Source organism: Coregonus clupeaformis, chromosome 7 (genome assembly GCF_020615455.1).
Source record: "Coregonus clupeaformis isolate EN_2021a chromosome 7, ASM2061545v1, whole genome shotgun sequence".
In the NCBI taxonomy this organism is placed as follows: domain Eukaryota; kingdom Metazoa; phylum Chordata; class Actinopteri; order Salmoniformes; family Salmonidae; genus Coregonus; species Coregonus clupeaformis.
In genome coordinates this window covers 3,647,920-3,674,557 of record NC_059198.1, presented here as the reverse complement: position 1 = coordinate 3,674,557, position 26,638 = coordinate 3,647,920, and the positions used below count along the sequence as shown (strand labels likewise).

Below are 26,638 nucleotides of genomic sequence, written 5' to 3'. Positions count from 1 at the left end.
CAAAGGCATAGTGAGAAGCCAAGTTTCCCACTAAAGATTGTCAACATAATATCCTGAATTTGAATAATAATCATAAAATAAAACCTGGGCTATTGTTCTGTTGGGTTGTTGCTTGTCCATTTCCTGAGCTAAATTAATCAAAACGGATATCAAAACAAATCCAATAATTTCTCAAATAAAAGTTATATGTGGCAGGGAATGTCCAATCTATCCCTTTTCTTATATAACTTTTCTTTTAAAAAGGGGAATCTGTGATTGGTATACACATTTTTGGCGGGGGTGACCGTTTTGTTTGAATTCCAAATTGCCCCTTTAATGTCACAGCTCTGTTCAATAATTTATCACATGGTTTGATTGGGGTTGAATAAAACACAGTCCTATAGTATATTAAGGTGAGACAGGTTAAAAACAACATCAGCAAATGAAACAGGGTGAATATTGGGAGTGGAGAAGGCACCATATGAAATGAATGCAGTTACTTAAATTGCACTCCTCACTGATATTTCTTTGGTCCTTGGCAACCATTTAATAAAACATTTATATAATAAACACAAAGCAGCACACTCACCAAATTTAATTATTAATCAACTGGCATCTTTGGTCCTTGAGAGCTCCCGTCAAATCAAGTATGGCAATTTGTAGGATTTATTTGGCTCACCATGTATATTGGCTCATCAATAGTCTTTAAGCACTTTCTGCATGACATTTTTATTATTTGGCCCATTAAAAACCATTTTAAAAAGTTCTCAACGGGGGAAAATTGCAGTTTTGTAGACAATCTTAGGTAATACATTGAGGACATGTATACAAATTAGCAATTTCCATTCAAAAAACATTCCTACAACCACCATACAATGCACCACAGGGAAGAATGTTGCATAATACAAAAATACTAGTTATCAGCTTTTAGGTTTACAAGCTTAGCCTCCCACCCCACCCCCATTCAATGTCAACATTCTACAATGGATCCAAAGATCAACAATGAAACAGTATATTCAGATTTGCATCGGATGCCTCCAGGTACTGGGTCATAACATTACAGCTTCGCCAGCATTGGAGTTCAGTGGTTATATATACAGTACCATTTCAAAAGTTTGGACACACCTACTCCTTCAAGGGTTTTCTTTATTTTTACTATTTTCTACATTGTAAAATAATAGTGAAGACATCAAAACTATGAAATAACACATATGGAATCATGTAGTAACCAAAAAAGTGTTAAACAAATCAGAATATACACTTAACCAGCATGGCTACCACAGCATTCTGCAGCGATACGCCATCTCATCTGGTTTGCGCTTACTGGGACTATCATTTGTTTTTCAACTGGACATTGACCCAACACACCTCCAGGCCGTGTAAGGGCTATTTGACCAAGAAGGAGAGTGATGGAGTGCTGCATCAGATGACCTGGCCTCCACAATCACCCGACCTCAACCCAATTGAGATGGTTTGGGATGAGTTGGACCGCAGAGTGAAGGAAAAGCAGCCAACAAGTGCTCAGCATATGTGGGAACTCCTTCAAGACTGTTGGAAAAGCATTCCAGGTGAAGCTGGTTGAGAGAATGCCAAGAGTGTGCAAAGCTGTCATCAAGGCAAAGGGTGGCTACTTTGAATAATCTAGAATCTAAAATATATTTTGATTTGTTTAACACTTTTTTGGTCACTACATGATTCCATATGTGTTATTTCATAGTTTTGATGTGATGTGTTATTTCATAGTTCTGATGTCTTCACTATTATTCTACAATGTAGAAAATAGTCAAAATCAAGAAAAACCCTGGAATGAGTAGGTGTGTCCAAACTTTTGACTGGTACTGTATATATATTGTCCAGTCCCAGTACAGGCTTGGGTGATTCAATAGAAAGCTACAGTGGCATCTCTAGCTGCAGGCCAAGTTCCTATCATATTTAGCAGGTTGAAGGTTCAATGAACATGGGGTGATCCTGTGGTCCAGTTCCAGCACTGTTCAGGGTTGATGGTTTATGGATATGGATGGAAGGGCGTTAGTGTGGTCTAGTATTGAGGGTGGTGGGTGCTAACAGTGTTGCATTTGGATTATGTAGTATGAGAAGGTTGTCTAGTCCCTGTATTGCTGTAGAGAGTAATGTTGGCTAGGGGTTGTTTGTTCAAGACAGTATTGCTCACTGGATTGATGGTCCAGTCTGTTGAGGCTCAGAGCTGACTCTGACTACGGCAATTGGCTGAATGGCTAGCATATTGACCAATTGGGCAGAGGCAGAATGTTCTTTTGGTGATGTCAGTTGGAGTGATCCCTCCCGCTTTCACAGAATGGTGCTCTCTAATTGGATCTCAGAGTCCGAGGGTGGGGTTGGAGAGGGGGCGGGCTCGTGACCAGCAGAGCTCTCCCCTTGTATGTCCACCGTAATTTCAGGGATAAGGGCTCGGCCAATCCCCTTCAAGTTCAGGCTGGGATCTACAGAAGACATTTAGATTGACAGGTAAGTGATCAATCAGGCAAAACACAGCCTACTAGGGTTGGGATGAATTCCATTTGAATTCAGGCAATTCCAGTTCAAGAATTGAGAAGTGCTATTTATTAGCAAATTCAGGGTATAAATGAAAATTCCAGTTAAAAAAAGTGCCATTTATTGTTTTCAATTAGGATTTTTCAATTTCCGTTCACTTCCTGAGTTGATGGAATTGACCCTAACCTTGTAGTACACCACTATCAGTCTGCAGCAAGATGCTCTACAGAACAGACAGAGACACACATCCCCTAGTGTCACCGAACAGACCATATCCACATCAGACACCTCAAACCTAAGGAAAACACACAAACTCTGCGTACTGGAGAAAAGACACCAAGGATTTGTCACAATGTTAAAAAATAAATAATAATAATAATAATAATACAAAAGGACATTAATTTGACTATGACAGGGAAGTTGAATGCCATTTTCTAGTCACAGTTCGTACATTTTCCGATGTGGGAAATCTGATTTCAATAACAGAGTGGCTTGGAGAGTATCCCTGGTGTGTTACTCTGAAATGCTATAATTGCATCACCTGGGTTCTAGAATGCTTCAAAGAAATGAAGCTAAATCCAGTAATTTAGAAGGTCTGGACATGAATGTTTAAATATATCATAACTCTTTGCTTTTATGCAGATTAATTCTAAACTTCATGTCCAGACCTTCTATTATTTGACCTAGAGATTAAATAGATGAGTAGATGAGTACTGACTGGACCATCAGTATCAGACTGGATCATCAGTATCAGACTGGACCATCAGTATCAGACTGAACCATCAGTATCAGACTGGACCATCTCTTGGACTATCCCAGGGGTGTTAAGAGTGGTTAGTTAACAAGGGTAGGTGTAAGTAGCCTGTAGCCATTCAACCACAGCCATGGCACAATGGGGTGGGAATCACATGTATGTTATTTACTATTGGCAGGCAGGGTTAATGCATTGGGCTCAACCATACTATATACACACACACACACACACGCATGTGCAGCATGCATGCATGCACACAAGCACATACGCAGGCAGACGCGCACACATGCAGACAAACACACAAGCACGTACGCACACACACGGAGAAGCAAGGGGCAGCAACTCAGAGCATCAGCCAATCATATCCTTACCATTACCTGCCTCTCAATCTCAGCTCACAGGCAGGGCGGCAGCTCACACATCTGCAATATTCCAATATTTACCCATCATGCATTTTATATTAAATCACCACAATTACAGTGTATGGTGTGCGTGAGGCAATACTAAAGGCAGTGAGACCAGAATCCAAGTGAACCCTTCATTGTTGCATTTCTCTCTCTGTGAAAGTCCTGATGAAATCACACAATGCTCGATTAGCTAGCATTGTCAGCAGCATATGATTTCATTGGCAGTTGGACAATAAACTGTGTCTGTTAATACAGTAGGAAGACTTCCTGTTGTGTTTGCTTTGTGTCACTGTATAATATCTAATACATTTGTGCTTAAACCTTTGATGTAGTGCTTTATGTGTAACTATGTCTGAAACAGACTTAGCCAGAGCTTGAAAAAAAGATTCTCAAAATGTCCTTCCGGGCCAAAGAAAGGATGCATACATTACATGCAGTATAATATAATATTAGTAGAACACATGTCATTGATAATCAACACATTGTCACCTTAGGGACTAAATGAATGCTGTTAGCACAGGCCCAGAGAAAGTATTGTACACAGAGACAAATTCCTGTCTACATTGTTGAATAGCAATAATGTTTTTTTCTGATTTGGACTCTGAGCATATAATGGAATGTTTGGCAAACAAGGACATTTCCATTACTGCAGGATGTGTGTGTGTGTGTGGAAATAGGGCCAACAATACATCAGTATGTGCTACTGCAATACTGTGTGTGAGTCAGCCAGGGAGCCTCCTGCTCTGCTTGGAACCTTGAGAGAATTCCTACCAGGAAAACAAACTCCTCTGTTGAGTTGGGTTTCCAGCTCTGATTATTATGGGAAGCTAATGAAGGAGCTGATTGGTGAACAATACACTGAAACTCTATCCTTATTTTAGTCATCCTTCTGTCCTTCCTTTCTCTGGATGCATTTTCTTTTTCTCAGAACTGCTTAGACTGTGTGTGTCATACCTTCCAGAGATGTCCTTTCTCACCAGAGAGAAAGGATATGGGCTATGACTCTATTAGCTATGACACACATACAGCACATATTGAGAGCTGGATTGAGTCCTCTGTTGTAAGGTATACTGGCCAACTAGCTTACCCAAGTAACACAAGTAAGTTTGTGTCATGACAGTTTAATATCCGGTATACAACTAAGTCATGAGTAGTTTGGATTGGGAAAGGATGGACGGTAACTTTACCGGTGATGACTTTGGAGGCGGAGCCGCAGGTCCCGTTGCTGTCGTCATTGGCGGGCGGCTGAGGGGGCGGGGGAACGTTAGGTCGGGGGCGTGGCTTCGGGGCCGGCCTGGTGGGGCGAGGGAGGGAGCCAGAGTGGAAGGAGGAGAGGGGGGTGAAGGGGGTGGAGGTTGGACCATCGTGAGGAGGGGTGCTAGGGGGTGTGGGAGTGTGGGGCGGAGAGGGGTCTGACTCCCCCTGAGACTGGGGGGGCTTGTGGGGGCTGTGGGGGTGGGTGGCTGGGGGCGTGGATGGGGGTTTCTTTAACAGAGTGGTGTCGTGGGGTGATGAGGGGGTAGGGGTTGTTAGATGCAGGACTGTGGCCAGGGGTGTGGCCAGGGGTGGAGGCATTAGCTACAAAGGGGTTGGCCCGTTTGGGTGGGGCAGGGGCCTGCTTCTTAGTACCTGGGGAAGACACAGTAAAACCATGGATTTAAACTATGAAATCACACTGATCAAAGCACTGAAAAGTATGTGAGATATAAAGGTCTGAGCATTCTGTCTGATTTGATTGATGCTATTGTGGTCCTCTGTAGCTCAGTTGGTAGAGCATGGTGCTTGCAACGCAAGGATAGTGGGTTCGATTCCCGGCACCACCCATGTATGTATACATGACTAAGTTGTTATGGATAAAAGTGTCTACTAAATGGGATATACTATACTATTTGAAGTACATTGTGAGTTGTGTCAGTCTCTTCAGTGGAAACTTGTAGAGAGGTGTGGTTGAGTGGTCAGGGTGCGTTGTCTCACCTCTGCGCACAATGTGGGGGCTGGGACCCCTGCATCCTGCCTGGGAGTGGGGCGTCCCCATGGTGAGCTGGGAGCCCCCGTTCCTCAGAGGAGGGGGGGTGGGGCCAGGGCTGTAAAGATAGAGGACAGGACAAACCCACTGTCACGTTCACCCATCAGTCTACAAGCCAGGTCTCAACGCAAGTGATCACATGCAAAAACTGCATCACATGTCAGGGTTAGTCACTTCCTTGGCAATCATGTATAAGGACAGTTAGCCAGTTACATGAGTCAAATCATAACATGGAAAGATTAAAGACAATCACGTCTCTCAAATCACGGTGCGTTTCCAACTGACACAAAACACTACAGGAAGTTCATTCGAGTTCAGGAAGTTCATTCAAGGAAACTAATTACAGTTGCACATGCATTGAGGATAACCAGAGCAGGAGTACCAATCCTGCTTGGGATGATGCCAGCATGGTAAAGCCATAGGGCTGTGACTCAGAAGAATCAAGAGTTTGGGACGATCACATGAAACACCTAGGCAGGCTTGGGGGAGGGCTGACCAACAGACAAATATTCAGGAAGGCAGACACTTGAGGGAGCAGGACAATAGACAAGCTGCTTCCTGGATCACTAGGAGAGGCCTTTCAACAAACAGCTAAATCATTGGTTTTGGGACATCGGTTTGATTTACAGTGTACTTGATTACAACACATAGGCAGTATCAGCCTGCATAAAACATATATGGGACAACCAATGACAGAGTGAGTAGCTGTAGGTTGATCAATCAGGATCGACAGCAGGGTGGCGTGCAGCCTTCTGATTTCTGATTGGTGACAGGCGGGGAGGGACTCAGTCTCTACTTCCTCCTTACCTGCTCTCCTCAGCGCTGTGCTGGGTAAGAAGCAGAGGCTGTTGCCCTGGGGCCACCTGGGCCTCTGGTACCCCACCCTGACCTTGACCCCCAGCCAGGCCAGGTTGGCCAGCCTCTGTACTCCCACCCAGAGTTTGCTCCTGGGTCTGGGGCTCAGCCACAGGCTGGGTCTGGGGGACCCCTCCAGCCTCCGGCGGTGGTAGAGGGGGCTGGAAGGCGGGCGAAGAGGCATGATGGTGCTGTTTTCTATTTAGAGTGGCAGCTCTACGTGGGATGGGGGTGGGGTTGGGGGTATGGTCACCCAGTTTGTTAGGAGCGGGGCTATACAGGGGGGAGAGGGGAGAGAGTGAGGGGTGAGGACACACCAATGACAACATCAGAGAGGGGAGAGACAGAGAGAGAGAGAGTATGAGAGACAGGGACTGATACAGAAACAGAAAAAGAAAGACAGTTAAAAGAGAGACCACTCCACAGAGAAAGAGAAGAATGAGGTATTAACCAAAGGCCTTTACTGAAACGGAGTATCACATGATTCTAGTTCAAGTGACCTTCGAACTAGTGAACTTTGAGCTCCTGCCGTTTCTTACAGCGAGAGTATAGATAGATGCCATGACAACAGAATAGAGTGACACAAAACATACAACCAGTAACCTAAAACCTAGGCTTTAATAGAGAGTGGCATATAGGATGTTCAAAGTGTTAAACATTGTTTTGTGACACAGCTTGATAAAAGTGTGATTCAAGACAAGTGAGAGTTAATCCTTATATCTCCTGAAACATGTGTTAATTTAAGAACAATTCTTAGTGAGAAAGTGTGGTTATTCATCACGTTCACCACTGTCCTCGGTTTAAACACATTTTATTGGTTCCTTTCTACAATCATCTTACATATCGGCAATACTGTAGTGTCATAACACACACAAACACATTGGAATTGGAATGGACTTTCAGAAACTGGGATTCTGGATTCACAAACTGTCTCCTAGTGTATAGGTTGGACTTCGTTAAGAAGGCAGTGGCATCGGCTGTTCCTGCTCCCCAGCGGGCGTTTCTTTGACCGTGATGGACTCGTCAGCCACTACATAGAGGGCTGAGACGGCTGCTGCCCCCCTGGACTCCTGCCTGGTCAGTGTCCGGGGATGGGGGATGAGACCTGGGCTGGGACGGGGGTTGCTACGGGGGTAGGACAGGTACCTGTCTTTGCGGGGACTGTCCCCGTCCACCAGGCTGCTGGGGTGTCGCCTCTCGAAAGGTCCCGGGTCAGGTTCAGGGGTCATGGCCACGAACATGCCCGACACGTTGAAGTCCACGTCTGATGAGAAGTGAAACACAGAGAGGTCAGCAAGCAAGACAAAGGGCATTTCCTGTTCTATGTCACGTGAGGAGTAACTTAGGAGTAACATAGTCACTTAGATAAAGACTTTCTGTAACACAATCCCTTCCCAGGTACAAGTAGAGGTCGCTTACCATCTGGGAAGAACCAGTCAGCGTGCTGGATGATGGGTTCTATGATGGCCACCACATGGACAGAGGTAGCAGCAGCCATCTCTGCCAGAGTCCTGAGGATACAGGGAGAGAGAGAGAGAGATCAATGAAACATCAAGCAAAATCTGTTGTTAGGAAATTAACTACTGTATCTATGTACTGTACAACACTATTCATGCTAATTATTGAACTCAAATGCAAGGGATGGATTTGTAGAAATAAATAAGGCAGGAAGCGTTGCTAAGGTACACAATAGTAGGTTTCTGTAGACAGAAGGTGCTCTTTGGTAAAAGGGGTAAATGGGTCATCACAAAGAAAGGAGGATCAAGGCTCTCTTCATATAATTAATTAAAATGCCTTTATTGGTATGGCATGTTCAATGGAAACAAAGATTTGAAATGTGTTATCTTTGTTTCCATTGAACATGCCATACAAATAAAGGAATTTCTATTAATTCAATGAAGAGTGCCTTGGTCTTTTCTTTTTGATGCATGGGATGGATGTTGTATATCCTCCTCAGTGTACTGCTCACCCCTCAGTCTTGGACCAGAGCAGGTTGGGTCCCAGCACTATGGCGATGTTACTGGGAGTCATCTTATTCACCTCACTGTCCTGGGCCAGCTTGGCTAGGAACTTTACCAGATACCTGCAAACAAAATCCCAAAAGGGGAATGAACCATTGACCTTCTGCGCATCTCATAAATAAATCACTTCTGGGAGCATATCATTGGAGTGGTGGACGTTTAAATGTTTCCAGCATGACACTCACCTGAAGTTGGCCTTGTGGTTCTTTGGCAAACCGTCACACGCCACCCACAAAGCTTGAAGCCTCCTGTCTGTGTCAGACACACTGTACAACACAACATTACATACACAAATAAGATGGTACAATGTTTCACAGTCTCTATAATAAACACCTGTTGGGTTTGGGTCGTATTCATTAGGGCACACCATAGCAAAACGCTTTGCAACAGAAAACCAAAATGAGCATTTCTTATTGGCCAATTCAGGTAGTACCTCCACGTTTCGGTCTGTTTTCTTCCGTTTTGTGCCTATTGAATACGACCATGACAGTGAATGAATGTGTACACAGGTGAATATGTGGTATTATTACTTGGAGGCTTGTGTCCACTCGTCATACAGTGCGAAGGTCATAAGGGGTTCAGGCAGCTCTCTGAGGTAAGACTTCAGAGCTCCTGGACAGAGACAGGGACAACACAACCACAAACATGGTGCATTATAGTACATGAACTGAATGGGGTTCAATTGTGCTTTTCGAAGTAGTGGGACTGTCCACCTAAAATACATGATAATTTTCAACTGAAATATACACCATTCCCACTGGACTGAATACTCTCTCAAATCCAAAGACTGCAGTTTGTATTGTCTTCCCCTCCGCACCTCCAAATTCAACCCCTGCATAGACTATTGAGAGTCAAGGGGAACGAAAACAACTTTACTGAGTGATGTAAGGGAAATGGGTCATACCAGCTACAGCATGGGGGTCAGAGTAAAACTCCTCTAACTGGGAGGTGGAACAGTCCAGCGCTGCCTTCAGCTTCTTTAGTTTGGAGGCCCCAGCAGCGATTCGGAACAGACCCTGAGAAGAGAGAGATACATTATTAAAGTTTGTAAATGGTTTTGTCTTCATAGCAAATGAGAACTGGTTCTCAACAAACTAACCATGGTTAGATACAAATATAAATGATAAAAAATGCCCATTTGAATTGAACTGAGAAGCTCTTTGAGGGGGAAATGGATGTCTGCTTTCTGTTCTAATATTAGAGAAGGCCGTCTGGTCTGGTATGACTGAGACAAGGAGAAGGAAGGAGGGAGAAAATAGATACCATCATTTCACATCTATAGAGATACGAGTCTTTGAGGTTGAGGTTGTCTGTAAAAAATAAAAACGAAAGTGTTACAGTTGAAAGCTTCCCTCCAAGGCACGAGGCTGGCTAACCAACCAAAGAACCAGACCACAGATGTCATCAGTACTAGACTGCAGGCTCTTACTCAGCATGTCTGTGAAATGGCAATTGTCTAGTCTTCTGTCTGTAACAGTAACATGTTGGTAGTTTGCTACATATTAGATATGGATAGGGTGACTTACCCTCAATAACTAGTAGTGCATTGAGACCTAGTGAGAAGCACTATAAAAACGCTAGCCCAGGGTTCCCCAACTGGTGGCCGGTGGGCCAAATTATTTTAATTGTCCCCACAAGTTTTTTGTTGGACATAAAAGACTGTAAAAACACCAGGAAATCAGCTCCAAGTGCTTTTAATTTTGGAAGTCTGTTCCAAAGTATTCCCACGCATAATAGAGAGCTATACTGTATTTGATCATATACAAATGTAAGGAAGGTTTGAAATTATTATGTTTTAGTCAAATATTATATCTATTTGGGCTTATTGCGGTCAATTTGAAGTGTACAAATTATTTGTAATTATGTTCTGGCCCCCTGAACATCCACTCAAGAAAAACTCTAGTTGATGATCCCTGCGCTAGTCCATTCTTTTCACCATCATCATCATGGTGATGGTTACCTCCTCCTTCATGCCAGTCTCCAGCAGCATCATGACACAGGCCTCTAAGGGCAGGGCGATCTCACGGTTACTCCTCTTCAGGTGCTCTTCCAGAGCCGTGCCGTACGCAGGCTTCTCCACCCACGAGTCTGTACACAGGGCACAAAATGGCCGCCGGCGTAGGTCAGTTTCATTATCATGAACAGTATGTGAGGAAACAGAGATTCTGTTCTGACTCTGCTAGGTTATTCCTGTCATTTTAGAGTACGATTAACAGATTAACCGATTGCTCACTAATAACCAACTTCATCTTAGCAAATGTAATTAATTTATCTGAGTGACACCAGGGCCTCTATTCAAAAAGCGCTCAGAATAGGACTGCTGATCAAGGATCTGTTTAGACTTTTAGTTCATAATGAATCAGCTTTATATGGACAGGGGAGTTACGGGTCCAGATGTGACTGTAGATGTTTTTAAGACAATAGAGCCGTTTTCACTCAAATCAAATTGAACCTGATTCAATCCAATTCCTGTTTCATTAAGTCCGAGAAAAACTGCTCATTAGCACCGCTTTGTTTTACTGCTAAGGCAATGAAGTGCCAAGACTTAACAAACTGACGTCAGTTATGTCACTTGAGATTTTCTATTTTTATAACAAACCTTTACCAGACTCCGTTTCCTACTTAACATTACATGAATAGTTGGCTGTGCTTTGTGAATACTGGCTTTGAAATGAAAGAGACTGTTGATTAGAGGTAAAATATATCTGACCAAGGTGATGCAGTCAAAACATTCATTGCATGCAGTGAGAAAGCATTATGAATCAACATTCAGTTTAATTTATTATTATTACTTGATTTTTTACCTTAGTCTCTTGAGCATATTAATCCAAATGTGCATTATTTTATCAAGAAAATTGTGTTAACAGGTTTTGATTCATTAAGGTTTCCTTTACCTTTCTGTGCCTGTATGGTCGGCAGGACTCCTTCCAGAGCAGCCAGAGACCTCCTGTGGTAGTCGGCCTGGGCCTCTACCAACTGAAACACATTCACATGGTATCACACACATTCACAAGGCATCACACACATTCACATGGCATCACACACATTCACATGGTATCACACACATTCACATGGCATCACACACATTCACATGGCATCACACACATTCACATGGTATCACACACATTCACATGGTATCACACACATTCACATGGCATCACACACATTTACATGGTATCACACACATTCACATGGCATCACACACATTCACATGGCATCACACACATTCACATGGTATCACACACATTCACATGGCATCACACACATTCACATGGCATCACACACATTCACATGGCATCACACACATTCACATGGCATCACACACATTCACATGGCATCACACACATTCACATGGCATCACACACATTTACATGGCATCACACACATTCACATGGTATCACACACATTCACAAGGCATCACACACATTCACATGGTATCACACACATTCACATGGCATCACACACATTCACATGGCATCACACACATTCACATGGCATCACACACATTCACATGGTATCACACACATTCACATGGCATCACACACATTCACATGGCATCACACACATTCACATGGCATCACACACATTCACATGGCATCACACACATTCACATGGCATCACACACATTCACATGGTATCACACACATTCACATGGCATCACACACATTCATATGGCATCACACACATTCACATGGCATCACACACATTCACATGGTATCACACACATTCAATTGGCATCACACACATTTACATGGCATTAAACACATTCACATGGCATCACACACATTCACATGGTATCACACACATTCACATGGTATCACACACATTCACATGGTATCACACACATTCACATGGTATCACACACATTCACATGGTATCACACACATTCACATGGTATCACACACATTTACATGGTATCACACACATTCACATGGCATCACACACATTCACATGGCATCACATATTGTGCCTTCAATTTATTCCAAATGCCACACCTTAAATTCCCTGTGGGACAAGAACGTTATTCAATCCAATACTACCCCACTCTTAACATAACATTTCAATTCATGAGATATTGTGGGTCAAATGTGATCTGAATGAAATGATGATGATGATGATGAGCTTGTGATATAGTCAGGATGAAGAATACTCACAATGACATAGTAGCGGGCGTAGTTTCCCTCCTTGGAGGAGAAGTTATACATGTCAGCAGACAGCTGGTCCTTAGGAAGGAAGACGTGAACATTAGCATTTTGTCCCTCCAAATGTGGTGTACACTTCAATTTTCAACCCGCTTTTTACCCAATCACCCAGTGAAATATGCATTAATAATATTGTTGCATATGGACTTGAGCCCATTTTAATATAATTGTAAAATTAGCCTAGCAGTAGTAATTATTGTGTCATGGTTTAGATGGAATAATCTATGTCCATTGTATTTGGGCAGAGGGAAAGTACAAAGGGGGCCTGTCTCTGAGGGCAAGAATGCTTCCATAAGGGTTGAATAGGAGACAGTTGTCTGGAGTTAGAGCTGGTAGATCGTAATTACTGTTCTATAACACTGTCTAATATCTTCACTGTTTTATACCACTATATCCTTTTAATATGAGGATACAGCACATATACAGTGAGGGAAAAAAGTATTTGATCCCCTGCTGATTTTGTACGTTTGCCCACTGACAAAGAAATGATCAGTCTATAATTTTAATGGTAGGTTTATTTGAACAGTGAGAGACAGAATAACAACAAAAAAATCCAGAAAAACGCATGTCAAAAATTTTATAAATTGATTTGCATTTTAATGAGGGAAATAAGTATTTGACCCCCTCTCAATCAGAAAGATTTCTGGCTCCCAGGTGTCTTTTATACAGGTAATGAGCTGAGATTAGGAGCACACTCTTAAAGGGAGTGCTCCGAATCTCAGTTTGTTACCTGTATAAAAGACACCTGTCCACAGAAGCAATCAATCAATCAGATTCCAAACTCTCCACCATGGCCAAGACCAAAGAGCTCTCCAAGGATGTCAGGGACAAGATTGTACACCTACACAAGGCTGGAATGGGCTACAAGACCATCGCCAAGCAGCTTGGTGAGAAGGTGACAACAGTTGGTGTGATTATTTGCAAATGGAAGAAACACAAAATAACTGTCAATCTCCCTCGGCCTGGGGCTCCATGCAAGATCTCACCTCGTGGAGTTGCAATGATCATGAGAACGGTGAGGAATCAGCCCAGAACTATACGGGATGATCTTGTCAATGATCTCAAGGCAGCTGGGACCATAGTCACCAAGAAAACAATTGGTAACACACTACGCCGTGAAGGACTGAAATCCTGCAGCGCCCACAAGGTCCCCCTGCTCAAGAAAGCACATATACAGGCCCGTCTGAAGTTTGCCAATGAACATCTGAATGATTCAGAGGAGAACTGGGTGAAAGTGTTGTGGTCAGATGAGACCAAAATGGAGCTCTTTGGCATCAACTCAACTCGCCGTGTTTGGAGGAGGAATGCTGCCTATGACCCCAAGAACACCATCCCCACCGTCAAACATGGTGGTGGAAACATTATGCTTTGGGGGTGTTTTTCTGTTAAGGGGACAGGACAACTTCACCGCATCAAAAGGACGATGGACGGCACCATGTACCGTCAAATCTTGGGTGAGAACCTCCTTGCCTCAGCCAGGACATTGAAAATGGGTCGTGGATGGGTATTCCAGCATGACAATGACCCAAAACACACGGCCAAGGCAACAAAGGAGTGGCTCAAGAAGAAGAACATTAAGGTCCTGGAGTGGCCTAGCCAGTCTCCAGACCTTAATCCCATAGAAAATCTGTGGAGGGAGCTGAAGGTTCGAGTTGCCAAACGTCAGCCTCGAAACATTAATGACTTGGAGAAGATCTGCAAAGAGGAGTGGGACAAAATCCCTCCTGAGATGTGTGCAAACCTGGTGGCCAACTACAAGAAACTTCTGACCTCTGTGATTGCCAACAAGGGTTTTGCCACCAAGTACTAAGTCATGTTTTGCAGAGGGGTCAAATACTTATTTCCCTCATTAAAATGCAAATCAATTTATAAAATGTTTGACATGCGTTTTTTTGGATTTTTTTGTTGTTATTCTGTCTCTCACTGTTCAAATAAACTTACCATTAAAATTATAGACTGATCATGTCTTTGTCAGTGGGCAAATGTACAAAATCAGCAGGGGATCAAATACTTTTTTCCCTCACTGTATATATATAAAAGTAGTGTTAGGTTTAAGCTGTTTGTGTATGAGAAGAGTAATTATCTAGTGGACCGTGGTAGACTGCAAGAATGTGCACTCCCTATAACTGAAGGCCTCTCCTGACTGATAAGAAGTCCTGTGAGAGGCGTGGAGGAGTACCGGACTCAAGCTGGGTCGATAACACCACCTGCCCAGCCCAGGGGGTTCTGTTTGGGAAGGGGGGCCTAGTCGGAGGTTATAGATATATGTGCTTGTGAAGTTGTATCTTGTCTTGAAGCTGCAACACCCAGTGTGGTTAATAAATCTAGCCTGAGCTTTCTTTGGTATCTGTCTGGATTATTGAACCAGAACATAGAACCTAACAATATGAATAGCATGTATAGGTAACTGACAGCACAGTCACAACCCTTTAATAACATAGCCCTAATAACATGTATGTCAGGCTCTGTCACAATAACCCTCTGTTCAGCCAGGTCATCAGATATGATCCTGTCATGATTAAGAAGCCTTAGCTGGAATGTGCCGCCATCTTTTCAACTTTACCTCCAGTCATTAGAGCAGGAAGGTATTCCCAACTTCCCAAGGTCATCTAGGAATAGTGGGAATACCAGGTGTGTGCTCTCATGCTGCCCTGTACTGTCCCTAGACTTCCCTTTTTACTGAGAGTTTTTTCATAGTGCTGGAAACCTGCAAAATGCCCTGGAAACCTGTTTCTACCACTTTGCCCACCAATTACATCCTCTGTTGTATGTGCACATTTGGTGCCAATATATATATATCATTCTCCCTTAAATGATAAATAATATAAGTTCAATACGCTATAAAATCGAACATTTTAGCGGAGACACTTGATATGGCGAATCCATCTGTAAAAACCACTACCTACCTTGCACATCTCCACTTTGTTCAGGGCCTCGTCCATCTCGTCTTTGAGAGTCTCTGCCTTGGCGGCCGTGGCCTGGTTGTTGGTAGAAAAGTGAATAGACTTGCTTGCCTGCAACCACCTGGAGCAAAAAATATATATTATGGAGATTTGGAACTTTGTCTCATCTACATGTACACATAGAGTCAAATCTTTACTTGAGAAATGCACATACAACTTGTATTTGGCATAGCCTTATGATTGGGGTTCTAGTCCAGTACCTGGCTCTGGGGTTCTAGTCCAGTACCTGGCTCTGGGGTTCTAGTCCAGTACCTAGCTCTGGGGTTCTAGTCCAGTACCTGGCTCTGGGGTTGTAGTCCAGTACCTGGCTCTGGGGTTCTAATCCAGTACATTGCTCTGGGGTTCTAGTCCAGTACCTGGCTCTGGGGTTCTAGTCCAGTACCTGGCTCTGGGGTTCTAGTCCAGTACCTGGTTCTGGGGTTCTAGTCCAGTACCTGGCTCTGGGGTTCTAGTACAGTACCTGGCTCTGGGGTTCTAGTCCAGTACCTGGCTCTGGGGTTCTAGTCCAGTACCTGGCTCTGGGGTTCTAGTCCAGTACCTGGCTCTGAGGTTCTAGTCCAGTACCTGGCTCTGGGGTTCTAGTACAGTACCTGGCTCTGGGGTTCTAGTCCAGTACCTGGCTCTGGGATTCTAGTCCAGTACCTGGCACTGGGGTTCTAGTCCAGTACCTGGCTCTGGGGTTCTAGTCCAGTACCTGGCTCTGGGGTTCTAGTCCAGTACCTGGCTCTGGGGTTCTAGTCCAGTACCTGGCTCTGGGGTTCTAATCCAGTACATTGCTCTGGGGTTCTAGTCCAGTACCTGGCTCTGGGGTTCTAGTCCAGTACCTGGCTCTGGGGTTCTAGTCCAGTACCTGGCTCTGGGGTTCTAGTACAGTACCTGGCTCTGGCTGAGTCATAGTCTAGGACTAGCTTAGCCAGCTGTTTCCTCTGTTTCAGGATGTTGGGAATGTCCACCTGGGTAGGTATGGGAGTAACACGTTTTATTGTAGTGAAAACATGTATTATGTAGTAAAACAGTACTGTGTTAAAACAGAAGCAAGGTGAAATGACCTTGGGATCTGTATTACTTGATCACCATTGACATGCTCAGTGTTATCAATGCCAGGGTAAGATATGGAGAGTGTTGGTGGTCACCTCTGCTAGCTGGTTGAGAGGTTCCAGTATCTCTCTCTCTAGCTGGACCTCGTGTTGCATCAGCTCAGACGCTAGTCTGCTCTCTGCCTCCCCACACACATCCATCATCTTACTGCCAACACACACACACATAGAGAGATATTGAGAAAGACACATAGACACACACAGAGACATGCATGCATGCACACAAGCACACGTAAACACACACATATACACAGATAAACAGAGAGAAAGAGGACAGAGAGAGAGAGAGAGACACCGTTATCACTGCATTATCATTCCTAAAGCTGAGAGTAATAGGTACTGTAGGAATACCACAAACACATTAAAGGCCTTTTAAGCATCCATATCCATCCCTGTATAACTCTCACTAGCTTAGTCCTGGAATCTGTTCATATTCTGTGCTTATGGACTAACTTTCTCAACGGAATATTTCTGAATCTGCATGTTCAACATGTCCAAACAATAGATATCATTGGCTGGTTTCCCAAATACAGATGTAGCCTAGTCTTGGACTAAGAAGCATGGAGGATCTCCATTGTACCTGGGAAACCGGCCCCATATACGTCTGCCGTCATTGCTCCACACTCACCCAATCAGTGACTCCTCCCCCAGCTGGCTTCCTCCATCCTGCATGGCCTGGGACAGCGCTGTCAGAGGGAGCTTTTTCTGTGGCAGGAAACACAAGGCATCATGGGATTTGTAGTTCAATTGCTCAACACAAGACATGTTACTGTATCATCTTTCATCTTGGACACCTAGAACAAAAATCTTGTGTAATGCGTCAGATGCTCTATTAACTTCTGTAGGGATACATGTTTGTACTAATGAGACTAGTGAAGTGTCCACGCCTCTAAACGGAAACTCTCAGCCGTACCTGTCCATGAGATATTTTATCATCTTAGGTCTTCTGAAGAACCATGAGTAGCTGTCTTTCTCAAGTCAAAGCAAAAATGTTGGACGACAAAAAAATAATGTTTCGAACACGAGATAAGAGGACAATTCTGGAGTGAAAGTAATGACAGTGAATTGACAGTCATATCAGTAATGTTGCATCACTGGGGCGGGTCTGGCTAACAGTAGATTGGAAAGATAGTGGAGGGTTTGGAGAGAGGCCTACTTCACATGTCTGTCCACATCACTCATTGCGATGATGGCTAACTTGTCACAGTCTCCTTTCTCTAGTGCTCCAAACCTAACTTGAAATAATTCAAATTACAGTAATTGCACATCTTTCATTGACATTAGTATGTGGTTAACGTGGATGTCTGAGTTAGAGGTAAGAGCTGTTCACAACACATCTCCCTGAGAAGAAGAGAGGTAGAGAAGGAGAGATAGAAGAGGAGAGGTAGAGAAGGAGAGATAGAAGAGGAGAGGTAGAGAAGGAGTGATAGAAGAGGAGAGGTAGAGTAGGAGTGATAGAAGAGTAGAGGGTGAGTAGGAGTGATAGAAGAGGAGAGGTAGAGAAGGAGTGATAGAAGAGGAGAGGGTGAGTAGGAGTGATAGAAGAGGAGAGGTAGAGAAGGAGTGATAGAAGAGGAGAGGGTGAGTAGGAGAGACAGAAGAGGAGAGGTAGAGAAGGAGTGATAGAAGAGGAGAGGGTGAGTAGGAGAGATAGAAGAGGAGAGGGTGAGTAGGAGTGATAGAAGAGGAGAGGGTGAGTAGGAGTGATAGAAGAGGAGAGGGTGAGTAGGAGAGATAGAAGAGGAGAGGGTGAGAAGGAGAGATAGAAGAGGAGAGGTAGAGAAGGAGTGATAGAAGAGGAGAGGGTGAGTAGGAGTGATAGAAGAGGAGAGGTAGAGAAGGAGTGATAGAAGAGGAGAGGGTGAGTAGGAGAGATAGAAGAGGAGAGGGTGAGTAGGAGAGATAGAAGAGGAGAGGGTGAGAAGGAGAGATAGAAGAGGAGAGGTAGAGAAGGAGTGATAGAAGAGGAGAGGGTGAGAAGGAGAGATAGAAGAGGAGAGGGTGAGAAGGAGAGATAGAAGAGGAGAGGGTGAGTAGGAGTGATAAAAAAGGAGAGGGTGAGTAGGAGTGATATAAGAGAAGAGGGTGGGTATGAGTGATAGAAGAGGAGAGGGTGAGAAGGAGAGATATAAGAGGAGAGGGTGAGAAGGAGAGATAGAAGAGGAGAGGGTGAGAAGGAGTGATAGAAGAGGAGAGGGTGAGAAGGAGAGATAGAAGAGGAGAGGGTGAGTAGGAGTGATAGAAGAGGAGAGGTAGAGAAGGAGTGATAGAAGAGGAGAGGGTGAGAAGGAGTGATAGAAGAGGAGAGGTGGAGAAGGAGTGATAGAAGAGTAGAGGGTGAGTAGGAGAGATAGAAGAGGAGAGGGTGAGTAGGAGTGATAGAAGAGGAGAGGGTGAGAAGGAGTGATAGAAGAGGAGAGGGTGAGTAGGAGTGATAGAAGAGGAGAGGGTGAGTATGAGTGATAGAAGAGGAGAGGGTGAGTAGGAGTGATAGAAGAGGAGAGGGTGAGAAGGAGTGATAGAAGAGGGTGAGTAGGAGTGATAGAAGAGGAGAGGGTGAGTAGGAGTGATGGAAGAGGAGAGGGTGAGTAGGAGTGATAGAAGAGGAGAGGGTGAGTAGGAGTGATAGAAGAGGAGAGGGTGAGAAGGAGAGATAGAAGAGGAGAGGGTGAGTAGGAGAGATAGAAGAGGAGAGGGTGAGAAGGAGTGATAGAAGAGGAGAGGGTGAGAAGGAGAGATAGAAGAGGAGAGGGTGAGAAGTAGTGATAGAAGAGGAGAGGGTGAGTAGGAGTGATAAAAAAGGAGAGGGTGAGTAGGAGTGATAAAAAAGGAGAGGGTGAGTAGGAGTGATAGAAGAGGAGAGGGTGAGAAGGAGAGATAGAAGAGGAGAGGGTGAGTAGGAGTGATAGAAGAGGAGAGGGTGAGTAGGAGTGATAGAAGAGGAGAGGGTGAGAAGTAGAGATAGAAGAGGAGAGGGTGAGAAAGAGAGATAGAAGAGGAGAGGTAGATAAGGAGTGATAGAAGAGGAGAGGGTGAGAGGGAGTGATAGAAGAGGAGAGGGTGAGAAGGAGTGATAGAAGAGGGTGAGTAGGAGTGATAGAAGAGGAGAGGGTGAGAAGGAGAGATAGAAGAGGAGAGGGTGAGAAGGAGTGATAGAAGAGGAGAGGGTGAGAAGGAGAGATAGAAGAGGAGAGGGTGAGAAGTAGTGATAGAAGAGGAGAGGGTGAGTAGGAGTGATAAAAAAGGAGAGGGTGAGTAGGAGTGATAAAAAAGGAGAGGGTGAGTAGGAGTGATAGAAGAGGAGAGGGTGAGAAGGAGAGATAGAAGAGGAGAGGGTGAGTAGGAGTGATAGAAGAGGAGAGGGTGAGTAGGAGTGATAGAAGAGGAGAGGGTGAGAAGTAGAGATAGAAGAGGAGAGGGTGAGAAAGAGAGATAGAAGAGGAGAGGTAGAGAAGGAGTGATAGAAGAGGAGAGGGTGAAAGGGAGTGATAGAAGAGGAGAGGGTGAGAAGGAGTGATAGAAGAGGGTGAGTAGGAGTGATAGAAGAGGAGAGGGTGAGTAGGAGTGATAGAAGAGGAGAGGGTGAGTAGGAGTGATAGAAGAGGAGAGGGTGAGTAGGAGTGATAGAAGAGGAGAGGGTGAGTAGGAGTGATAGAAGAGGAGAGGGTGAGAAGGAGAGATAGAAGAGGAGAGGGTGAGTAGGAGAGATAGAAGAGGCGAGGTAGAGAAGGAGTGATAGAAGAGAAGAGGGTGAGTAGGAGTGATAGAAGAGGAGAGGTAGAGAAGGAGTGATAGAAGAGGGGAGGGTGAGTAGGAGTGATAGAAGAGGAGAGGGTGAGAAGGAGAGATAGAAGAGGAGAGGGTGAGTAGGAGTGATAGAAGAGGAGAGGATGAGAAGGAGAGATAGAAGAGGAGAGGGTGAGTAGGAGTGATAGAAGAGGAGAGGGTGAGTAGGAGTGATAGAAGAGGAGAGGGTGAGTAGGAGAGATAGAAGAGGAGAGGGTGAGGAGGAGTGATAGAAGTGGGTGAGTAGGAGTGATAGAAGAGGAGAGGGTGAGTAGGAGTGATAGAAGAGGAGAGGGTGAGTAGGAGTGATAGAAGAGGAGACGGTGAGTAGGAGTGATAGAAGTGGGTGAGTAGGAGTGATAGAAGAGGAGAGGGTGAGTAGGAGTGATAGAAGAGGAGAGGGTGAGTAGGAGTGATAGAAGAGGAGACGGTGAGTAGGAGTGATAATAGAGGAGAGGGTGAGAAGGAGAGATAGAAGAGGAGAGGGTGAGTAGGAGTGATAGAAGAGGAGAGGGTGAGTAGGAGTGATAGAAGAGGAGAGGGTGAGAAGGAGAGATAGAAGAGGAGAGGTCGAGGAGTGATAGAAGAGGAGAGGGTGAGAAGGAGAGATAGAAGAGGAGAGGGTGAGAAGGAGTGATAGAAGAGGAGAGGGTGAGTAGGAGTGATAAAAAAGGAGAGGGTGAGTAGGAGTGATAAAAAAGGAGAGGGTGAGTAGGAGTGATAGAAGAGGAGAGGGTGAGAAGGAGAGATAGAAGAGGAGAGGGGGTGAGTAGGAGTGATAGAAGAGGAGAGGGGTGAGTAGGAGTGATAGAAGAGGAGAGGGTGAGAAGGAGAGATAGAAGAGGAGAGGGTGAGAAGGAGAGATAGAAGAGGAGAGGGTGAGTAGGAGTGATAGAAGAGGAGAGGGTGAGTAGGAGTGATAGAAGAGGAGAGGGTGAGTAGGAGTGATAGAACAGGGTGAGTAGGAGTGATAGAAGAGGAGAGGGTGAGTAGGAGTGATAGAAGAGGAGAGGGTGAGTAGGAGTAATAGAAGAGGAGAGGGTGAGAAGGAGAGATAGAAGAGGAGAGGTAGAGAAGGAGTGATAGAAGAGGAGAGGCTGAGAAGGAGAGATAGAAGAGGAGAGGGTGAGTAGGAGTGATAGAAGAGGAGAGGGTGAGTAGGAGTTATAGAAGAGGAGAGGGTGAGAAGGAGAGATATAATATGAGAGGGTGAGAAGGAGAGATATAAGAGGAGAGGTAGAGAAGGAGTGATAGAAGAGGAGAGGGTGAGAAGGAGTGATAGAAGAGGGGAGGGTGAGTAGGAGTGATAAAAAAGGAGAGGGTGAGTAGGAGTGATAGAAGAGGAGAGGGTGGGAAGGAGAGATAGAAGAGGAGAGGGTGAGTAGGAGTGATAGAAGAGGGTGAGTAGGAGTGATATAAGAGGAGAGGGTGAGTAGGAGTGATAGAAGAGGAGAGGGTGAGTAGGACTGATAGAAGAGGAGAGGGTGAGAAGGAGAGATAGAAGAGGAGAGGGTGAGAAGGAGAGATAGAAGAGGAGAGGGTGAGTAGGAGTGATAGAAGAGGAGAGGGTGAGTAGGAGTGATAGAAGAGGAGAGGGTGAGAAGGAGAGATAGAAGAGGAGAGGGTGAGAAGGAGAGATAGAAGAGGAGAGGGTGAGTAGGAGTGATAGAAGAGGAGAGGGTGAGTAGGAGTGATAGAAGAGGAGAGGGTGAGTAGGAGTGATAGAACAGGGTGAGTAGGAGTGATACAAGAGGAGAGGGTGAGTAGGAGTGATAGAAGAGGAGAGGGTGAGAAGGAGAGATAGAAGAGGAGAGGTAGAGAAGGAGTGATAGAAGAGGAGAGGCTGAGAAGGAGAGATAGAAGAGGAGAGGGTGAGTAGGAGTGATAGAAGAGGAGAGGGTGAGTAGGAGTTATAGAAGAGGAGAGGGTGGAGAAGGAGAGAATAGAATATGAGAGGGTAGGAGAAGGAGAGATATAAGAGGAGAGGTAGAGAAGGAGTGATAGAAGAGGAGAGGGTGAGAAGGAGTGATAGAAGAGGGGAGGGTGAGTAGGAGTGATAAAAAAGGAGAGGGTGAGTAGGAGTGATAGAAGAGGAGAGGGTGAGAAGGAGAGATAGAAGAGGAGAGGGTGAGTAGGAGTGATAGAAGAGGGTGAGTAGGAGTGATATAAGATGAGAGGGTGAGTAGGAGTGATAGAAGAGGAGAGGGTGAGTAGGAGTGATAGAAGAGGAGAGGGTGAGAAGGAGCGATAGAAGAGGAGAGGGTGAGTAGGAGTGATAGAAGAGGAGAGGGTGAGAAGGAGAGATAGAAGAGGAGAGGGTGAGTAGGAGTGATAGAAGAGGAGAGGGTGAGTAGGAGTGATAGAAGAGGAGAGGGTGAGTAGGAGTGATAGAAGAGGAGAGGGTGAGTAGGAGTGATAGAAGAGGAGAGGGTGAGAAGGAGAGATAGAAGAGGAGAGGGTGAGAAGGAGAGATAGAAGAGGAGAGGGTGAGTAGGAGTGATAGAAGAGGAGAGGTTGAGTAGGAGTGATAGAACAGGGTGAGTAGGAGTGATAGAACAGGGTGAGTAGGAGTGATAGAAGAGGAGAGGGTGAGTAGGAGTGATAGAAGAGGAGAGGGTGAGTAGGAGTGATAGAAGAGGAGAGGGTGAGAAGGAGAGATAGAAGAGGAGAGGTAGAGAAGGAGTGATAGAATAGGAGAGGGTGAGAAGGAGAGATAGAAGAGGAGAGGGTGAGTAGGAGTGATAGAAGAGGAGAGGGTGAGTAGGAGTGATAGAAGAGGAGAGGGTGAGTAGGAGTGATAGAAGAGGAGAGGGTGAGTAGGAGTGATAGAAGAGGAGAGGGTGAGAAGGAGAGATAGAAGAGGAGAGGGTGAGAAGGAGTGATAGAATAGGAGAGGGTGAGTAGGAGTGATAAAAAGGAGAGGGGTGAGTAGGAGTGATAAAAAGGAGAGGGTGAGTAGAGGAGTGATAGAAGAGGAGAGGGTGAGAAGGAGAGATAGAAGAGGAGAGGTGAGTAGGAGTGATAGAAGAGGAGAGGGTGAGTAGGAGTGATAGAAGAGGAGTGAGAAGGAGAGATAGAAGAGGAGAGGGTGAGAAGGAGAGATAGAAGAGGAGAGAGGGTGAGTAGGAGTGATAGAAGAGGAGAGGGTGAGTAGGAGTGATAGAAGAGGAGAGGGTGAGTAAGAGTGATAGAACAGGGTGAGTAGGAGTGATAGAAGAGGAGAGGGTGAGTAGGAGTGATAGAAGAGGAGAGGGTGAGTAGGAGTGATAGAAGAGGAGAGGGTGAGAAGGAGAGATAGAAGAGGAGAGGGTGAGTAGGAGTGATAGAAGAGGAGAGGGTGAGTAGGAGTTATAGAAGAGGAGAGGGTGAGAAGGAGAGATAGAATATGAGAGGGTGAGAAGGAGAGATATAAGAGGAGAGGTAGAGAAGGAGTGATAGAAGAGGAGAGGGTGAGAAGGAGTGATAGAAGAGGGGAGGGTGAGTAGGAGTGATAAAAAAGGAGAGGGTGAGTAGGAGTGATAGAAGAGAGAGGGTGGAAGGAGAGATAGAAGAGAGAGGGTGAGTAGGAGTGATAGAAGAGGGTGAGTAGGAGTGATATAAGAGGAGAAGGTGAGTAGGAGTGATAGAAGAGGCGAGGGTGAGTAGGAGTGATAGAAGAGGAGAGGGTGAGAAGGAGAGATAGAAGAGGAGAGGGTGAGAAGGAGAGATAGAAGAGGAGAGGGTGAGTAGGAGTGATAGAAGAGGAGAGGGTGAGTAGGAGTGATAGAAGAGGAGAGGGTGAGAAGGAGAGATAGAAGAGGAGAGGGTGAGAAGGAGAGATAGAAGAGAGAGGGTGAGTAGGAGTGATAGAAGAGGAGAGGGTGAGTAGGAGTGATAGAAGAGGAGAGGGTGAGTAGGAGTGAGAGAACAGGGTGAGTAGGAGTGATAGAAGAGGGAGGGGGTGAGTAGGAGCGATAGAAGAGAGAGGTGAGTGAGGAGCGATAGAAGAGGAGAGGTGAGAAGGAGAGATAGAAGAGGAGAGGTAAAGAAGGAGGATAAAGAGGAGAGGTGAGAAGGGAGAGATAGAAGAGAGAGAGGCTGAGTAGGAGGTGATAGAGAGAGGAGACGTGAGAGTCGTTATAGAAGAGGGGGTGAGAAGGAGAGATAGAATGTGAGGGTGAGAAGGAAGAGATATAAAGAGAGAGGAAGGAGGCAGAAGAGGAGAGGGTGAGAGGAGATAATAACAGAGGGGGGGGTGAGTAGGAGTGATAAAAAAGAGAGGGAGTAGGATGATAGAAGAGGAGAGGGTGAGAAGGAGAGATAGAAGAGGAGAGGGGTGAGAGAGGAGTGATAGAAGAGGGTGAGTAGGAGAGATATAAGAGGAGAGGGTGGAGTAGGAGTGATAGAAGAGGAGAGGTGAGAGGAGTGATATGAAGAGGAGAGTGTTGAGAAGGAGAGATAGAAGAGGAGAGGGTGAGTAGGAGTGATAGAAGAGGGAGAGGTAGAGAAGGAGTGATAGAAGAGGAGAGGGTGAGTAGGAGAGATAGAAGAGGAGAGGGTGGAGTAGGAGAGATAGAAGAGGAGAGGGTAGAGAAGGAGAGATAGAAGAGGAGAGGTAGAGAAGGAGAGATAGAAGAGGAGAGGTGAGAAGGAGAGATAGAAGAGGAGGTGAGAAGGAGAGATAGAAGAGGAGAGGGTGAGTAGGAGTGACAAAAAAGGAGAGGTGAGTAGGAGTGATAGAAGAGAAGAGGGGGCAGTTGGAGGATAGAAGAGGAGAGGGGGTGAGAAGGAGTAGATATAAGAGGAGAGAGGTGAGAAGGAGAGATAGAAGAGGAGAGGTAGAGAAGGAGCGAAAGAAGAGGAGAGGGTGGAGAAGGAGAGATAGAAGAGGAGAGAGGGTGAGAAGGAGAGAGTAGGAAGAGGAGAGGGTGAGTAGGGAGTGATAAAAAGTAGAGGGTGAGTAGGAGTGATATAAGAGAAGAGGGTGGGATGGGAGTGATAGAAGAGGAGAGGGTGAGAAGGGGAGAGAGATATAAGAGGAGAGGGGTGAGAAGGAGAGATAGAAGAGGAGAGGGTTGAGTAGGAGTGATAGAAGAGGGATGGTGAGTAAGGGGAGATATAAGAGAGAGAGGGTGAGTAGGAGTGATAGAAGAGAGAGAGGGTGAGTAGGAGGATAGAAGAGGAGAGGTTGAGAAGGAGAGATAGAAGAGGAGAGGGTGAGGTAGGAGTGATAGAAGAGGAGATGGAAGGAGTGAGTAGAAGAGGGGAGGGAGAGTAGGAGTGATAGAAGAGGAGAGGGGGTGAGTAGGAGAGGATGGAAGAGGAGAGGTTGAGAAGGAGAGATAGAAGAGGAGAGGGTGAGTAGAGTGATAGAAGAGGGTGAGTAGGAGTGATATAAGAGGAGAGGGGTGAGTAGGGTGATAAGAAGAGGAGAGGGTGAGTAGGAGTGATAGAAGAGGAGAGGTTGGAAGGGAGAGATACGAAGAGAGGGAGGGTGAGTAGGGAGTGATAGAAGAGGAGAGGTAGAGGAAGGGAGAGATAGAAGAGGAGAGGGTGAGTAGGAGAGATAGTATAGAGGAGAGGGTGAGTAGGAGAGATAGAAAGAGGAGAGAGGGTGAGAAGGAGAGATAGAAGAGGAGAGTGAGAAGGAGTGATAGAAGAGGAGAGGGTGAGAAGGAGAGATAGAAGAGGAGAGGGGGTGAGAAGGAGAGTAGAAGAGGAGAGGCTGAAACAAAAAGGAGAGGGTACGAGTAGGAGGATAAGAGGAGAGGGTGGTAGGAGTGATAGAAGAGAGAGGAGTGAGAAGGGAGAGATGGTAAGAGGAGAGGGTGAGAAGGAGAGATAGAAGAGGGAGAGGTGAGAAGGAGAGATAGAAGAGAGAGAGGTGAGAAGGGGTGATAGAAGAGGGAGAGGTGAGAAGGAGAGATAGAAGAGGAGAGGTAGTAGGAGATGATAGAAGAAAAAGAGTAGAGATAGAGGAGAGAAGAGAGAGAGGTGAAGGAGGCAGATAGAAGAGATGAGAGGTGGAGAAGGAGGATAAAGATGGTTATTATGAGAT

General features: G+C 45.3%; 1 protein-coding gene across 1 annotated transcript in view; it reads right to left on the bottom strand.

Annotated features, from left to right (window-relative positions):
* Positions 1–1,769: 1,769 nt before the first annotated feature.
* Positions 1,770–26,638, bottom strand: part of LOC121568790 (rho GTPase-activating protein 17) — an 82,968-nt gene continuing 58,099 nt past the window's right edge. The window contains 18 exon segments of the mRNA XM_041879216.2: positions 1,770–2,438; positions 4,839–5,092; positions 5,094–5,280; positions 5,626–5,735; positions 6,485–6,805; positions 7,679–7,796; positions 7,952–8,043; positions 8,502–8,615; positions 8,739–8,819; positions 9,084–9,165; positions 9,458–9,569; positions 10,514–10,641; positions 11,448–11,529; positions 12,708–12,776; positions 15,662–15,779; positions 16,595–16,671; positions 16,852–16,963; positions 17,444–17,520. Of these exon segments, the coding sequence (XP_041735150.2) occupies positions 2,287–2,438; positions 4,839–5,092; positions 5,094–5,280; positions 5,626–5,735; positions 6,485–6,805; positions 7,679–7,796; positions 7,952–8,043; positions 8,502–8,615; positions 8,739–8,819; positions 9,084–9,165; positions 9,458–9,569; positions 10,514–10,641; positions 11,448–11,529; positions 12,708–12,776; positions 15,662–15,779; positions 16,595–16,671; positions 16,852–16,963; positions 17,444–17,520 (2,286 nt within the window). The 3' untranslated portion in view covers positions 1,770–2,286.